This window comes from Mobula birostris, chromosome 10 (genome assembly GCF_030028105.1).
Source record: "Mobula birostris isolate sMobBir1 chromosome 10, sMobBir1.hap1, whole genome shotgun sequence".
Lineage (NCBI taxonomy): Eukaryota > Metazoa > Chordata > Chondrichthyes > Myliobatiformes > Myliobatidae > Mobula > Mobula birostris.
In genome coordinates, this window is record NC_092379.1 from 8,917,325 (window position 1) to 8,935,980 (window position 18,656).

Here is an 18,656-nt window from a genome sequence, read left to right on the forward strand (position 1 = left end):
CTATCGTATTTGACCCACCATCCACCTAGTAGCACATTGCACACACCCATCACTCTCTGTGTTTTAAAAAAATATATATATATGCCCTACACATCTCCTTTGAACATAAGAAATAGGAGCAGGAGTAGGCCTTCTGGCCCGTCAATAAGATCATGGCTGATCTGACCATGGACTCATCTCCAACTTCCTGCTTTTTCTCATAACATACCGCCCCTCACCTTAAGTGCATGTCTTTTGGCATTACACATTTTGAACCTGGTGGAAAAAAGACACTGGCTATCTACGCAAACGCGAGGAATTCTGCAGATGCTGGAAATTCAAGCAACAGACATCAAAGTTGCTGGTGAACGCAGCAGGCCAGGCAGAACTCTAGGAAGAGGTACAGTCGACATTTCGGGCCGAGACCCTTCGTCAAGACTAACTGAAAGAAGAGCTAGTAAGAGATTTGAGAGGGGGAGGTGGAAATCCAAAATGATAGGAGAAGACAGAAGGGGGAGGGATGGAGCCAAGAGCCGGACAGCTGATTGGCAAAAGGGATATCTGTCCCATGATCCTCTCATATCCCTTTTGCCAATCAACTGTCCAGCTCTTGGCTCCATCCCTCTCCCTCCTGTCTTCTCCTATCATTTTGGATCTCCCCCTCCCCCTCTCCCTCCCACTTTCAAATCTCTTACTAGCTCTTCTTTCAGTTAGTCCTGGCAAAGGGTCTCGGCCTGAAAAGTCGACTGTACCTCTTCCTAGAGATGCTGCCTGGCCTGCTGCGTTCACCAGCAACTTTCATGTGCGTTACTGGCTATCTATGCTGCTCATAATCTTATAAACTCTCCCCCCCCCCCTTTTAAATCCACTCATCTTTTTTTCTCCAGACCGGCTGAAGGGTCTCGGCCTGAAACGTCAACTGCACGTTTTTCCATAGTCGCTGCATAGCCGGCTGAGTTCCTCCAGCATTTTGTGTCTGTTGCTCGGATTTCCAGTGTCAGCAGATTTTTTTTCTTGTTTCTTACAAATATCTAGTAGGTTTCTGCCACCACGAGAGTTTGTTGGAGAAGGACTGCTTCTACTGGTGAGGGAAGGGGAAGATTGGGTGGGGGAAGCCCTCAATTATTATCGTATTTAATATAAAACAACTCCACCTTGGATGGTCGCAAGCCTGGGCCCTGGCGAGACCACACCTGGAGTACTGTGTGCAGTTTTAGTCTCCAAATCTGAGGAAGGACATTCTTGCTATTGAGGGAGTGCAGTGTAGGTTCGCAAGGTTAATTCCCGGGATGGCGGGACTGTCATATGTTGAAAGATTGGAGCGACTGGGCTTGTATACTTTGGAATTTAGAAGGCTGAGAGGGGATCTTATTGAAACATATAAGATTATTAAGGGATTGGACACGCTGGAGGCAGGAAGCATGTTCCCACTGATGGGTGAATCCAGAACCACAGGCCACAGTTTAAGAATTAGGGGTAGACCATTTAGAAGGGAGTTGAGGAAAAACTTTTTCACCCAGAGAGTGGTGGATGTATGGAAATCTCTGCCCCAGAAGGCTGTGGAGGCCAAGTCTCTGGATGCTTTCAAGAAAGAGATGGATAGAGCTCTTAAGGATAGCGGAATCAAAGGCTATGAGGATAAGGCAGGAACTGGATACTGATAGTGGATGATCAGCCATGATCACAGTGAATGGTGGTGCTGGTTCAAAGGGCCAAATGGCCTACTCCTGCCCCTATTGACTATTGTCTAAGCCTGGCTGTGAAAGGAGGATTTTGGGCATGGGGCTAGCGACCCCCATCCCGTAAAAACCCAGTGCTACAGAAACGCCAGCAGAAGCTCCAAAGACCTCATCCCTGGATGAGGAAGGAGAAGATGGGCTACACCTGGGACAACTTGAAAGGCTGGCCCAGGACAGAGGACTCTAGTGAGCTGCTGTTGGTGGCTTGAGCCCCTGTTGGGGTTCTGGGTTTAATGAAGTTAGTTGGTTTTAAGTCCCGGAGTGCCACATGACTGGCAATGGTGTGAGAATGAGATGGAAAGCATTGACTATGTATGTAAAGAACAGAAAGGTTTATTCTTCTAAATATTTTTTTATCGTGAATAAAGTTCATTTAGTTAAAAAAAAAATCAGGGTTCCACACAGCCTCGGCCTCTCCAGAGAAAGCAATCCAAGTTTGTTCTCGAAAGCAATCCAAATTTGTTCTCCCTTTTCGAGCCCAGGCAGCATCTTGGCGAATCTCTTGGTCAACCTCTCCAAAGCCTTCGTATTCTTCCTACAATGGGGCAACTAGAATTGAATTGGGTGGGCAGGTGGAGACGCGCCTCTACCAAAGGAGGTGTAATGGGCTCCTTCCCTCCTCTAGCCTGCAGGTCACCCTTGGGCAAGGTGTAGCACCTGCTTAGCCCCCGATCAGGGCCATGTGAAGCCGTGGGGGCAGGTGGTGGGTGGTCGTATGAGCAGCCGGTGCAGATCACAAGTCCTGGTCATGCGACCACTGACGCTACGCTAAGAGTTGATAATGGCTGGGGTCACCCATCTTGTAAAGACACAGTCCAGGAGAAGACAATGGCAAACCAGTTCTGTAGCAAAAATTGCCGAGAATAATCATGGTCAAAGACCATGATTGCCCAAGTCATACAACACGGCTGATAATGATGATGAAAATTGAACATTGTACTCCAGATATCTTCTAACCAGAGTTTTATAAAGCTGCATCATAACTTCCTGACTCTCAAACTTGGCTATTAAGGACTAGCATGTTCCTTTTCACCCGAACAACCTGTGCGAGTGGTTTCATGAGGCTGTGGGCTTGCATCCCAGATCCCCTGCACATGCTGTGTTTGGCCCTCATCGACCTTCCTCTCTGGATCTTCTCTCTAGGTTCTGTTGTGTTCGAAAGAGCTGGGGAAGCACTTGCTGGAAGTGGAAGATCTGCTGCAGAAGCACAGCCTGCTGGAGGCAGATATCTCGGTGCAGGAGGAGCGGCTGAAGGCCCTGAATGCGGCGGCGCTGGAGTTCACGAAGGACGAGGGTGAGTAGGGAAGTCCCGGCTCCGCGGGTCACTGGTGGATCCTGCAGCGCTGTCCGCAGCTGGACTTTCAATGAACGTGGGGGCCCGCGATCCACGGGACAGAGTAGTTAATAGGTTCACAGAGAGACTCAGTATGAGGACTGCCCTTCGGCCCATCCAATCCGTGCTGACCTGCTTTACACTCATGGATGCACAGCAGAGTAGATAGGGGAAGGTTACCGTTGTGCTAAAGTCATGGAGTAGGGAACCAGGCCCTTCGGCCCAACTCATCCATGCTAACTTGAGCTAGTCCCATTTGTTTGTGCTCTCATTTCCCGTTTTATTGGCCAACAGTCCTTTGAAAGGTCCTAACCCAAAACATTGACTGTCCACTTTAAAGATTATCCGTGCTTGTTCAATGATCAATTTAATATTCAGAGAATGGATACAGTATACAATGTGAAATTCTTACTCTTGACAAACATCCATAAAACAGAGAAATAAAGAATGAATGACAGAAAATGTTATATATACATTGAAACGTACAGTGAAGTTGCGTCAAGTCAAAATCGGTGGGGATTGTGCTCAGCAGCCCATAAGAGGCTCCATGATTCCCTTGCCAGCATAGCAACGCCCACACCTCACTAACCCTAACCCGCATGTCTTTGGAATGTGGAAGGAAACTGTGTGGAAGCACCCAGGGGAAGCGGAGCTGGTCACGGGGAGAATGTACACGCTCCTTACAGACTGCAGCGGAAACTGAACCCAGATCTTGCGGGTGGCCGCTGTAGAGCGTTGCGCTAACCGCCACGCTGCCATGCCACCCACGTCCCTTCAGCTGCGTGACCCTCCGGAGCTCCTCCACCATCTCGTACGTTGCTGCCACTCGCCTGACCCATACCCCTCTGAAGTTTGATGTCCCTGCTCTTGTACTTGATGCTGACGAAGGCAGGAGTGCCAGTGGCCTCTTCACCATCCTGAGATGACGTGTCTTTAGTTTAATGGTTTAAACTGCCCTGGTTTAACTTATCAAATTAATTTTTTTTACAGTATAGTCACAGCACAATGAGCTCACATTGGCCAATAATTTTGCATTGCAGAGTAGGCCATTATGACACTTCGAGCCGTCCCACCCAGCAATCCCTCGATTTAATCCTCACCTAGTTACAGGACAATTTGCAATGACCAATTAACCTACCAGCCGGGAGGTCTTTGGACTGTGGGAGGAGACCTAGACAGTCACGGGCAGTGTCGGGAATTGAACCTGGGTTGCCTGTACGGTGACCTCTACACCACCGTGCCGTCCCATCTTTCTATCCTAGGTGACCAATTAACTTACCAACTTATACATATTTGGATTGTGAGGAAACTGGGGCATCTAGAGGGGAGGTTTAGGCTCTAAACATTTCTTAGCCACTTCATTCAGGGCCCCAAACAGTCCTTCCAGGTGAGGCAACACTTCACTTGTGAGTCTGTTGGGGTCATCTATTGCATCCGGTGCTCCCGGTGCAGCCTCCTCTACATCGGTGAAACCCGACGCAGATTGGGGGACCGCTTCGTCAAGCACCTCCACTCCGTCCGCCACAACAGACAGGATCTCCCGGTAGCCACCCACTTCAACTCTGCTTCACATTCCCCTTCGGATATGTCCATACATGGCCTCCTCTACCGCCATTATGAGGCTAAACTCAGGTTGGAGGAGCAACACCTCATATACCATCTAGGTAGGCTCCAGCCCCTTGGTATGAACATAGAATTCTCCAACTTCCGGTAATTCCCTCCCCCTCCCTTCCTCTATCCCCTATGTCACTCTGCCCCCTCCCCCAGCTGCCTACCACCTCCCTCATGGTTCTGCCTCCTACTACCCATTGTGTTTTCCCCTATTCCTTCTTCACCTTTCCTGCCTATCCCCTCCCTGCTTCCTCTCCCCCACCCCTTTATCTTTCCCCTTACTGGTTTTTCACCTGGAACCTACCAGCCTTCTCCTTCCCACCCTCCCCCCACCTTCTTTATAGGGCCTCTGCCCCTTCCCTCTACAGTCCTGATGAAGGGTTCCGGCCCGAAACGTCGACCGATGCTGCCCGACCTGTTGAGTTCCTCCAGCGTGTTGTGAGTGTCTTAGCCACTTGCCTGTCCAAACGTCTTTTAAATATTATAATTATACCCATCTCTGTACACTTTCCTCTGACAGCTTGTTCCATACACCCACCAGCATCTGTGTGAAAGACATGCCTCTTGGATTCCCTTTAAATCTTTTTGCCTGTCACCTTATACATGCCTGATAGTTTTAGGTTCTCCAACCCTTGGAAAAAGATTCTGACCTTCCACTTTTTCCGTTTCCTCATGAATTTATAAACCTTTTTTTATGTCACTCCTCAACCTCCTTGCCCTGGAAATATCAGTCCCAGCCTCTCCTGCCTTTCCTTAGCTGAAACTGTCCAGTCCTGGTGACATTTTTTTTTTGTCAGTCTTTTCTGCACCCTTTCTAGATTAATTATGCCCTTCCTATAGCTGGGCAACCAGAATGGCACTCAGTATTCCAAGGGAGTTCTCTCTGGTGTCTTGTCTCTTTAACATGATGTCCTTACCCTTGTACTCGATGCCAAAGAAGGCAAGTGTGCCAGCTGCCATCTTCGCCATCCTGAGTAGGTGGGTATTCATTTTAATGAAACTGGGTACGTGTACTGTTCTACAACACTCCCCCAGGCCCGACCACTTACTCTGGAAGTCCTGCCCTGCTTTAACTTATTGTTATTTATTGGGGATCTTATTGAAACATATAAGATTATTAAGGGATTGGACACGCTGGTGGCAGGAAGCATGTTCCTGCTGATGGGTGAGTCCAGAACCAGAGGCCACAGTTTAAGAATTAGGGGTAGGCCATTTAGAACGGAGTTGAGGAAAAACTTTTTCACCCAGAAAGTGGTGGATATGTGGAATGCTCTGCCCCAGAAGGCTGTGAAGGCCAAGTCTCTGGATGGTTTCAAAAAAGAGATGGATAGAGCTCTTAAAGATAGTGGAATCAAAGGTTATAGGGATAAGGCAGGAACGGGATACTGATAGTGGATGATCAGCGATGATCACAGTGAATGGCAGTGCTGGCTCGAAGGGCCGAATGGCCTACTCCTGCGCCTATTGTCTGTTGTCTAACTTATCAAAGTGCAACACCTTGCACATTATTATTTCTTTTTAGATATACAGCACAGTAACACACCAGTAAGCCCACCTTGCCTAATTACACTCATGACCAATTACCCAACTAACCTGTACATCTTTGGAATGCCAGAGGAAACTGGAGCACCGGGGGAAACCCATGCAGTCACAGAACTTAAGGACTAGGAGCAGGAGTAGATCATGCGGTGTCGCGCCTGCCCTGCCATTGGACTCATCTCCACCTACCTGCCGCTCCCCCATGACCCTTAATTCCCGAACTATGCAAAAATCTATCCAACCTTCTCTTAATTATCTTTACTGAGGTAGCCTCCACTGCTTCATTGGGCAGAGAATTCCACAGATTCACCACTCTCTGGGAAAAGCTGTTTCTCCTCATCTCCAGGCTAAATCTACTTCCCCCGAATCTTGAGGCTATGTCCCCTAGTTCTAGTTTCGCCTCCCAGTGGAAACAATTTTCCTGCCTCTATCTTAACCATCGCTTTCATAACTTTATATGTTTCTATCAGATCTCCTCTCATTCTTATGAATTCCAGTGAGTACAGTCCCAGGTGACTCAACCTGTCCTCATTGTCTAACCCCCTCATCTCTAGAATCAACCTGATGAACCTCCTCTGCACTGCCTCCAAAGTCGGTATATCCCTCATCAAGTAAGGAGACCAGAACTGCACGCAGTACTCCGGATGCGGCCTCACCAGTACCCTGTACGGTTGCAGCGTAACCTCCCTGCTCTTAAATTCAATCCTTCTAGCAATGAAGGCCAACATCCCACTTGCCTTCTTGACAGCCTGCTGCCCCTGCAAACCAACTTTTTGCAACTCGTGCACAGGGGGAATGTGCAAACTCTTTCCAAACAATGGTAGAGTGGAACCTGGTTTGCTGGTGCACGAACCACTGCTTCTGTACTACCCCCAGCTGGTCAGAGTGAAATTGCATTTGCCATTCTCTGCCCCATTCCTCAAGTTAGCCTCAATCCCCTACAAAGTTCAAGTTCAAAGTACGATCAAAGTTTTATACAACCTTGAGATTCGTCCCCTTACAGGCAAGCACAAAACAAAGAAACCCAATCGAGCCCATTAAAAGAAAAGAAGACTGTCAGATACCCAATGTGCAGAGAGAGAGAGAAAAAATAAATCATGGAAACACTAAAAGTAAGCAAATAGCATTCAGAGCTGAAGTTCATGAAGGTGAGTCCTTGCCACAGTTTCAGTTCAGTGCAGAAACCCTCGTAGACCAGTGAGCTGAACCAGCCCATCCCTTACCTCCAGCCCCGAAACCCTGACAATTTCATCTGACCCGGTGCTTAAATCATCCAAACTTCAGGTTGTTTCTTGATCTCCGGCCCGAACCCTGCTGCTTTGATTTGGCCGGTAGATGACCTTTCCAAACTTGGCTCGGCACTTAAATTGATCAAATTTTAGACAATAGACAATAGGTGCAGGAGTAGGCCATTCGGCCCTTCGAGCCAGCACTGCCGTTCACTGTGATCATGGCTGATCATCCACAATCAGTATCCAGTTCCTGCCTTATCCCCATAACCTTTGATTCTGCTATCTTTAAGAGCTCTATCCATCTCTTTCCTGAAAGCATCCAGAGACTTGGCCTCCACAGCCTTCTGGGGCAGAGCATTCCATATATCCACCACTCCCTGGGTGAAAAAGTTTTTCCTCAACTCCGTTCTAAATGGCCTACCCCTTATTCTTAGACTGTGGCCTCTGGTTCTGGACTCCCCCATCAGCGGGAACATGCTTCCTGCCTCCAGCGTGTCCAATCCCTTAATAATCTGATATGTTTCAATAAGATCCCCTCTCAGCCTTCTAAATTCCAAAGTATACAAGCCCAGTCGCTCCAATTTTTCGATATATGACAGTCCCGCCAACCTGGGAATTAACCTTGTGAACCTACGCTGCACTCCCTCAATAGCAAGAATGTTCTTCCTCAAATTTGGAGACCAAAACTGCACACAGTACTCCAGGTGTGGTCTCACCAGGGCCCTGTACAGCTGCAGAAGGACCTCTTTGCTCTTATACTCAATTCCCCTTGTTTTTTCTCGCTGTTGGGCCTGGGCTCTGCCTCACCTCGATCCTGCTGCGTCAAATTGCCTCCAAGTCCATTCCAGCAACGGCTCCTTGTAGACTTAGATAACACTCTTCCCCATTCACTACCTCTATAAGGTCGACATCGGCCTCCTTTGCTCCAGAGAATACGGCTTCTATCTAACTAGTCTCTCCTTGTAACTTGAGTCCTCTCGTCCTGTCGACATAGTTGAATATCTGTTCTAGCGTCATTCCATCCTTCATATAACATGGCAGCCAGAACTGCACACCGAGTGCTATCTGAAGGGCTGGCACCTTTGCTCTCCCCGTGCTTTGCCACCTCACCTGTGACTGGCCGTCTGCTCTGCTCTCAGGTTACCAGCCCTGCGACCCGCAGGTGATCTGCAACCGCGTCCACCACGTGGACAGCTGCGTGGAGGAGCTGCACCGGCTGGCGTCCCTGCGCCGCGCCCAGCTGGAGGGCTCACGGTGCCTGTGGGCCTTCCTGCAGGAGATGGAGGAGGCGGAGAGCTGGATCCACGAGAAGCGGCAGGTCATCTCCTCGCCGCACCTGGGCAAGGACCTCAGCAGCGTCACCCGGCTGCTAGGCAAGCACAAGGTCCTGATGGGGGAGCTGGCCGGCCGGTGTGGCCTCCTCACTCAAACCATCACCAAGGGCGAGCAGATCTTGGCGGAGAAGCACTTCGGCACGGGGAACATCCAGGAGAGGATCCTGGAGGTCCGCGTCCAGTGGAAGAAGCTCGACGAGTTGGCAGTTCTCCGACTCCAGCATCTCCAGGAGTCCCTGGACTTCTTCCAGCTGAAGGCGGACACGGACGACCTGGAGGTCTGGCTGCAGGACGCGTACCGCATTGTGTCCAGCGACGACTTCGGCCATGACGAGTACTCCACGCAGTCGCTGGCGAAGAAGCACCGGGGCTTGGAGGAGGACATCGAGCAGCACCGGCAGGTGGTGGAAGCCCTCCGCCAGCAGGCGGCCGGCCTGGCGCCCGAGTACTCGGAGCTGGAGGAGGTGAAGGTCCGTGTGGCTGAGGTGGAGGGCCTGTACACCGAGGTGAGGGAGGTGGCGGGACTGCGGCGGCAGTGGCTGCAGGACGCGCTGGCTGTGTACCGCATGTTCAGCGAGGTTAACGCCTGCGAGCGCTGGATCGACGAGAAGGAGCAGTGGCTGAATCGGATGGAGATCCCCGAGAGCCTGGAGGACCTGGAACTGGTGCAGCAGAGGTAAGCGAAGCCGGCGTGTCCCTGTCCTCGCACGCGTTCCAGGAACGGACTTTCAATTCCGCCTGGATACCGCTTGGGATTGCAGGAATTTTCAATGGGTTACCCGATCTGTCGCCCAAACTCAGTCCCCGTCGTATTGTATCAAGTTTGTATCAGTCTAGACTTCTCCGGCCACCTAGTCAGAGTATCAAATGCAGAACAGTACAATGCAAGAGCAGGCCCTTCGGCCCGCAATGTCGTGCTAAACTATTTAAGTGAACGAGCTAATGCCTTCACCCTCCATATGGTTCAGGTCCTTCCATTCCTTGTGTGTTCAAGCACCTATCTGAGACCCACTTAAACTCTGTTAGATATCTGCCCCTTCCCCCCCATTTGTAGCCGCTATCTTTCTGTACTCTTACATGAAACAAGGAAATGGTGCAGCACAGTACGGGCATTTTGACCCTGTCTGTTGCTGACCTATGTAACCGGACTCCATTGTCAGTCTAACCCCCCACCCCCCCACCCCACACAGCCCTTACCCCTCCATTTTCTCATATTCATTAGGTGACAGGGTAGAGATAAGTCTCTACCAAAGGAGGTGTAAGATGCTCCTTCCCTCTGCTAGACTTCAGGTCACCCTTGGGCGAGGTGTAGCACCTGCTTTGCCCGCCGATCAGGGTCACACGAAGCCATGGGAGCAGGTGGTGGATGGTCGTACGAGCAGCCGGTGCAGATCACAAGTCCTGGTTATGCCACCACTGCCTGATGGATGTGGCTTTTGGAGGTCAGTCATCCAAGCCCCACGATACCATGACAGAAGTTCCTCAGGGAAGAAAGAGGAACCATACTGCACAAGAACAGGCCCTTCAGTCCGCAATAAACAATAGGTGCAGGAGTAGGCCATTCGGCCCTTGGAGCCAGCACCGCCATTCACTGTGATCATGGCTGATCATCCACAATCAGTATCCAGTTCTTGCCTTCTCCCCATATCCCTTGACTCCGTTATCATTAAGAGCTCTATCTAAGTCTTTCTTGAGAGCATCGAGAGAATTGGCCTCCACAGCCTTCTGAGGCAGAGCATTCCACGGATCCACAACTCTCTAGGTGAAGAGTTTTTCCTCAACTCCGTTCTAAATGGCCTACCCCTTATTCTCAAATTGTGGCTTCTGGTTCTGGGCTCCCCCAACATCGGGAACATGTTTCCTGCCTCCAGCATGTCCAATACCTTAATAATCTTATATGTTTCAATAAGATCCCCTCTCATCCTTCTAAATTCCAGTGTATACAAGCCCAGTCGCTCCAATCTTTCAACATATGACAGTCCCGCCATCCCAGGAATTAACCTTGTGAACCTACACTGCAGTCCCTCAATAGCAAGAATGTCCTTCCTAAAATTTGGAGACCGAAACTGTACACAATACTGCAGATGTGGTCTCACCAGGGCCCTGTACAACTGCAGAAGGACCCCTTTGCTCCTATACTCAACTCCCCCTGTTATGAAGGCCAACATGCCATTAACTTTCTTCACTGCCTGCTGTACCTGCATGCTTACTTTCAGTGAACAAGGACACCTAGATCTCATTGTACTTCCCCTTTTCCTAACTTGGCACCATTCAAATAGTAATCTGCTTTCCTGTTCTTGCCACCAAAGTGGATAACCTCACATTTATGCACATTAAACTGCATCTGCCATGCATCTGCCCACTCACCCAACCTGTCCAAGTCATCCTGCATTATCTCAACATCCTCTGCACATTTCACACTGCCACCCAGCTTTGTGTCATCTGCAAATTTGCTAACCTTGTAATGTAATGCCAAGCTAATTAAAGAACAAATGAAGTGCCTACTGAAGGAATCCATTCTGCCTATGCAGCATCTATATCTCCCCATTCTCTGCACATTCCTGCTCCCATCCAACAGTCTCTTAGATTAAACTTCTTTACCATATTTCCCTCTGCTGCCAGCCTTGGCAATGCATCCCAGGCATCTACCACTCGTAAAAAAAAATCTTGTTCTATACATACAACAGGAATTCTGCAGATGCTGGTAATTCAAGCAACACACATCAAAGTTGCTGGTGAACACAGCAGGCCAAGCAGCATCTCTAGGAAGAGGCACAGTCGACGTTTCGGGCCGAGACCCTTCGTCAGGACTAACTGAAGGAAGTTAGTCCTGATGAAGGGTCTCGGCCCGAAACGTCGACTGTGCCTCTTCCTGGACATGCTGCCTGGCCTGCTGCGTTCACCAGCAATTTTGATGTGTGTTGCTTGTTCTACACATCTCTCTTTCAGCTTATCACATCTCACCTTAATTGCATGCTGTACTATGAGATACAATTCTCTACCAAAGGAGGTGCAAGGAGCTCTTTCCCTCCACTAGCCTGCAGGTTGTCCTTGGGCAAAGTGTAGCACCTGCTTACCCGCACCCCTGCCCCGATCAGGGTCATGCGAAGCCAGGGGAGCAGGTGGTGGATGGTCGTATGAGCAGCTGGTGCAGATCACAAGTCCTGGTTATGCGACCACTGACCCCAGGCAGACAATCTCTGAAGGGTATTGATAATGGCTGGAGTCACCCGTCTTGTAAAGACACTGCCCAGAAGAAGGCGATGGCAAACCACTTCTGTAGAAAAATTTGCCAAGAGCAGTCATGGTCATGGAAAGAATATGATCACCCACATCATACGACAAGGCACATAGTGATGTTGTCATACAGCACGGCACATAATGATGATGTCATATGACACAGCATATAAGAAATGAAGTCAGAATCTCTTAAGTATCCTACTCTACGTCCCAGCCAATAAAGACAAATGTCACAAATGTCCTCTTCACCATTTGTTCACTTGTGATGTCACCTTCTGGGCTCCTTACACTTGTACACCAAGGACCCTCTGCTTCTTACTACTCCCCATGGCCCTATCATTCACTATGTATACCCTACCCACGTTAGTCTTCTCAAACAGCATCTCCACACAATTATCAGGATTAAGTTCCATTTTCCACTGCATTGCTCACTTCGCCAATATCATTTAATAGCCTGGACTATCCATCTCACTATCAAATATGAAATAATTTGCAAACTTGCTGTTCATACCTTCTATACTCGCATCCTAATTATTAATATGCAGTACTGTGCAAAAGTCGTACTCACACACACAATCACTCACACACACACACACACACACACACACACACACACACACTCACACTCATATATTCTATATAAATGTGTGTGTGTCGAAGACTTTTACACGGTACTACATATTAATAATTAGGCACCCTAGCTACATGTATGTGCTTAAGACTTTTGCACAGTACTGTGTATGTCACTATAATACTACCTTGAGACTAATTTTCTTGCATGCATTCACCGTAGAACAAGGAAATACAATATAATATAGTCTTTTACACTGCTCACAACTCCTCCAATGTTGGCATCATTCACAAACTTATTGACCCATCTGCCTACTGTTCTATCCAAAATCATTGATATATATATCACAAATAACAGAGGCACCCTAGCTATACATACATATATATATATATATATATGACTTTTGCACACTACTGTAGTAATTTTATGTATTGCACTGTACTGCTGCCTCAAAAAAAACAAACTTCATGACCTATGTGAGTATTAGTGCCTTTAACAATTAGTAATGGTGTCAGCTTTGATTCCTGTGGCGTGCCACAGATCACCTGCTTCCAGTTGCAAGAGCATTTTCCTGATTTGATCACCAGAGCATTAAGTGCCGTTTTAATGATAATATATTTAATTCTCTCATCACTTAGAAAATACTGAATGTTTCTATCCCCTCTAGCTCTCCCTATCCCCTTAGAAACATCGAAAGCCTACAGCACAATACAGGCCCTTCAGCCCAAAAAGCTGTGCCGAACATGTCCTTACTTTAGAAATAGTCTAAGGTTACCCATAGCCCTCTATTTTTCTAAGCTCCATGTACCTATCCAGAAGTCTCTTAAAAGACCCTATCGTATCCGCCTCCACCACCATCGCCAGCAGCCCATTCCGCGCACTCAACGGTCTCTGCGTTTTAAAAAAAAAGCTTACCCCTGACATCTCCTCTGTACCTACTTCCAAGCACCTTAAAACTGTGCCCTCTCGTGTTAACCATTTCAGCCCTGGAAAAAAGCCTCTGACTATCCACATGATCAATGCCTCTCATTTTGTACATTTCTATCAGGTCACCTCTCATCCTCTGCCACTCCCTTTCCTGAGTTTCTTTTTACCTGGGATGCTTCAGATATCATTTGCTCCATCGGTGTGAATTTGGGTATCCAGACCCAGGAGTAGACTGCAGATTGTTTGGGGAACCGTCACCTAACATCACCAGGATTGCTCTGTCTTGCAGGTTCGAGAGTCTGGATCAAGAGATGAACAGCATGTTGGCCCGAGTTGTGGAGGTAAACGAAATCGTGCGGCAGCTGGTGGAGAACGGGCATCCAAGTGCCACTGAGGTCAGGAGTTGCCAGGATCATCTCAACAGCAGGTACACCCCTCAACCCGTGTGTGGGTGGTAGTTGTCGGACAGTCCCAGTGTGCCTGATGCATGGTGTAGGTGTGGTTTGGATGGGTGTGCATGTGCTGTGGTGCCTATGAGTGCTTAAGTCTGTGGCTGAGCCCGTACCTGGAATGAACTTGAAAGTCTGCAGGAAATCCAAAGTGACACACGCAAAGTGCTGGAGCAACTCAGCAGGTCGGGCAGCATCTTTGGAAAGGAGGAACTAGTCGACATTTTGGGCCGAGACACTTCATTGGGACGGGTTCCTGGGAATGAACTCCTAAACATTTTGAAGTGGGAATTGGGAAGAAGATGCTTAATAATCTGAACGATTGAGGCTCTATTAGGCTCTCGTGAGACCACAATTCGAGTATTGCGTGCAGTTTTGGGCTCCTTATTTTAGAAAGGATATACTGACATTGGAGAGGGTTCAGAGAAGATTCACGAGAATGATTCCAGGAATAAAAGGGTTACCATATGAGGAATGTCTGGCAGCTCTTGGGCTGTATTCCCTGGAGTTCAGGAGAATGAGGGGGGGATCTCATAGAAACATTCCAAATGTTAAAAGGCCTGAACAGATTAGATATGACAAAGTTATTTCCCATGGTAGAGGATTCTAGGACAAGAGGGCATGACTTCAAGATTGAAGGAAGTCCATTTAGAACAGAGATGCAGAGAAATTACTTTGTTCAGAGGGTGGTAAATCTATGGAATTTGTTGCCATGTGCAGCTGTGGAGGCCAGGTCACTGAGTGCATTTAAGGCAGAGATAGATAGGTTCTTGATTAGCCAGGGCATCACAGGGTATGGGGAGAAGGCAGGGGAGTGGGGATGACTGGAAGAATTGGATCAGCCCAGGACTGAATCGTGGAGCAAACTCAATGGGCTGAATGGCCTACTTCTCCTACGTCTTATGGTCTTAATGTCAATTTAGAATCGATAAAGCAATGAATGGATACAAAGGGTTATGATAGATTTTATAATGATACGGTCCACGAGTCTGAATTACATTAAGTAAAAGTAATTAGCTGTTATGTGGATTTCAAATAAAACTGAAAGATTAATTCCAGATATCTGGACATCTATTTGCTAAATCTATAAATTAAAATCTTAGTTAATGTTAAACTGTTCTCAGGTTTCCAGCCAGGTTCAGGTAATGATTATAACCAACGTTTCGATGACAAACTCTGCCATCTTCATCAGGGGCATGTCTAGTCCGGTGGTATTTATACCCCCGTCGTCTGTCTCTCCTGATTGGTTAGTCCTCATTTTACTTTTATATGGGGGATAAATACCACTGGACTAGACAAACCCAGGCACCAACCCTGATTGCAGAATTTGTCATCAAAAGTTTGATTATAATCAATACCTGTACCTGGCTGGAAGCCCGAGAAGAATTTATTCATCATATATGCCGGGAAAGCATTAGATCATTTTTTTGATAATTTTATTACTTAAAGACGTATTACTGCCAAGCAACAAAGCTTAAAATTAGAAAGGTAGCTGAGGGAGTGTTGGAACTGCATGTAGAGTGTTCAATATGCATCATCATCATTATGTGCTGCATCGTATGACATCATCATTATGTGCTGTGTCATATGACATCATTATGTGCTGTGTCATATGACATCACCATTATGTGTCAGGTCATATGACTTGGGCAATCATGTTCTTCTGACCATGACTGTTCTTGGCAATATTTTCTACAGAAGTGGTTTGCCATTGCCTTCTTCCGGGCAGTGTCCTTACAACATGGGTGACCCCAGCCATTATCAGTACTCTTTGGAGATTGTCTGCCTGGTGTCAGTGGTCGCGTAAGCAGGGCTTGTGATCTGCACCGGCTGCTCGTACGACCGTCCACCACCTGCTCCTGTGTCTTCATGTTGCCCTGATCGGGGGCTAAGCAGGTGCTACACCTTGCCCAAGGGTGTTTGCAGGCTAGCGGAGGGAAGGAGCACCTTACACCTCCTTTGACAGAGGCCACCCAGTGTAGATATGGTGAGGGGTATAAATACAAGCAGGCTTTTTCTACTGAAGTTGAGTGAGACTAGAACTAGAGGTCATAGGTTAAGGGTGAAAGGTAAAATACTTAGCTGAATCCAAAGAAGAACTTCTTCGCTCAAGGTGATACGAATGCGAACGAGCTGCCAGTAGAAATGATATAGTAGAGCTAGTAGGACTTGATGTTTCAATCCCTATGGTAAGTCGGCACTCTCGATGTTGGCAGTGGGTTTGGAGTGGTGACAAGGAGGGAGGGTAGGTACGTCATTGAGGTCATCAGGTGAGCACCCTCCTTCTTTGACGTTTCGTTGATAAGCCCATGACGTTACCAGAGGGCTCAACGGTGCTACCTGGTTTCCCAGATACAACCCCCCTCAGTTCCATACCCTCCTATCTTCATCTTGCAGCCCAGTTGTTGTCTTTCCCTTTAATCCAAATCCAATTGCTGCTTTCTTCTCCTGAGCTTGACAAGGACTCGATTGCTTGTTGGAGGGAGTGACCCCTCACCCCCATCTTCTTCATTAGACTGGTCGTGGGTGTAGCAACGAATCCCCTGCATCCCACTTCTACAGGGAAAATCTTGGTCTTCCAGCCATTCTGGGCAGCTTCAGTTGCCAGTTCAGAGTACTTGGTCTTGGATACCATTCAAGAGGAGTTTGCATCAAAAAGTGGATAGAGGTCCAGGTGCTTGTCAATGGGAGTAGGCAGAATAACAGTTTAGCTAGGACTAGATAGACTGAAGGGTCTAATTTTGTACTCCAGTGCTCTCTGACTCCTCTGTCCTCAATGATGAAATTAATGCAGGTGCTTGCCTAGTCTGGACCTAGTGGGCTGAATGGCCTTTTCCCCACTGTATGATGCTCTGACCAAACTGCCAGTGAGAGGCATGTGAGTGGCTACGAACACAAAGCCTCGATATCCAGCGGATCTAGAGCGTGGAACATCCTGCTGATGTTACCTATGTTCTCCCTTCCAGGTGGGGCCAGATCTTACGGCTGGTCAAAAGCAAAAAGGACACAACAAACTCTCTGCTGTGCGTCCAGAGCTACTTGCTGGAGTGCAACGAGATCAAGAGCCAGATCCGAGAGAAGAGGAAGGCCATCGAGTCCACCCAGTACCTGGGCAACGACTTTGGCGGGGTGATCGCTCTGCAGAGGAAGCTCTCCACTATGGAGGGGGCCCTGGCTGTGATTGAGCCCAAGCTGATCGGCCTGCAGCTGGAGGCGGAAGGCCTGGCCACAGCTCATCCGGCCCAGGCCCTGGACATCCTTGTCCAGTTTGAGGAGATTAGCGAGGAGTGGGAGCAGCTGAAACGGGCGCTGCAGGGCTGCGAAGATTCCCTGAGCGTGGCCGGCAAGCTGCAGCAGTTCATCCAGGACCTAGACGGCTTCCTGTCCTGGCTGGCGCAGACGCAGGCAGCCGCCCTCTCCGAGGAGATGCCCAACACGCTGGGGGAGGCCGAGGCCCTCCTCCGGCAGCACGAGGCCACCAAGGAAGAGATGGGCCGTCGGGAGGACGACTACCGGAGGATTCTGGCCGTCCAGGAGCTGCTGGTGCTGGACGAGGCCGAGCTGCCGCTCCTGTCCATCCGGCAGTGGCTGCAGAAGCTGGAGCTGGGCTGGGAGAAGCTGCAACAGGTCTGGCAGCAGCGGCAGGAGATGCTGCTGCAGGCGCACGCCTACCACTTCTTCCTGCGCGACGTCCGGCAGGTCGAGGCCTTTCTCAACAGCCAGGTGAGTTAGCTTCCCCTCCGTTCTCCTCTCATTCCCTCGCTGCCCCAGCCTTTCTCCTCTCACTACCCTCTTCCTGGCCTCTCCTCTCATTCCATTTTCCCTCCCAGCCTCTCACCTCCCATTCCGCACCACCCCCCCAACCCCTCTCTCATTTCCCCCTACCTGTCCTCATTCTCCCACCGCCCCAGCCTCTCTCCTCTCATTGCCTCCTTCCTGGCCTCTCCTCTCATTCCCCCCACTTCCTGGCCTCTCCTTTCATTCCCCCCCGATCCTGGTCTCTCCTCTCATCCCACTCCCCCCAACCCAGCCTGTCAGCTCATTGCTCCCTCCCAGCCTCCCTCCTCTTTCTCCCCCCAACCAGGCCTCTCATCTCATCCCAACCCCCCAACCCTGGACTCTCCTTTCGTTCCTCCTCCCCAGGTTTCTCCTCTAATTCTCCAATTCCCCCTCCCTCCCTTCTCATTCCCCCCCCCCCCAGTCCCTCCTCTCATTCAACCCAGCCCCTTTCCCCTCAGCTCCTCTCTGGATCCTCCCCCCCCCCCCTCCAGTTCCTCCCTTCATCTCCCTTCTCATCCCTCCCCTGGCCCATCCACTTGGTTTCCCTCCATCTCCCTGGACCCTTCCTTGGCCCCACCATTCAGCTCCACCTTCTCCCTGATGCCTCCCATTCAGTCCCATCCACTCCCTGGCCTCTCTCCTCAGCTTCCCCCACTCATCCCCTCCTTCCCAGCAGCCCACATCTCCTTGGTTCCTTCACTCAACCTGTCCCTCCTGTCACATTCTCCAACTGCCCAGGCCCTGACCCTCGGCTACCCATTTCCCCCATTGTCTGATCCCTCCCATTTGCTCCCCCAACTCCCCTACCCGTCCCATCAGCCCATCACCGCTACCTCACCTCCCAGCTTAGACTGTAAGACGGAGTAGAGTTCGGCCATTTGACCCATTGAGTCTACTCTGCCATTCCATCATGGCTGATTTA

At 49.3% G+C, this 18,656-nt stretch overlaps 1 protein-coding gene across 2 annotated transcripts in view; it reads left to right on the top strand.

Moving 5' to 3' along the window:
• LOC140203799 (spectrin beta chain, non-erythrocytic 1) overlaps nt 1-18,656 on the top strand; it is a 202,318-nt gene that overhangs the window by 38,423 nt on the left and 145,239 nt on the right. For both annotated transcript variants that reach the window (XM_072269879.1, XM_072269878.1), the window contains 4 exons: nt 2,862-3,012; nt 8,573-9,443; nt 13,795-13,932; nt 16,921-17,677. In XM_072269879.1, the coding sequence (XP_072125980.1) occupies nt 2,862-3,012; nt 8,573-9,443; nt 13,795-13,932; nt 16,921-17,677 (1,917 nt within the window). The remainder of the gene's footprint in view (nt 1-2,861; nt 3,013-8,572; nt 9,444-13,794; nt 13,933-16,920; nt 17,678-18,656) is intronic.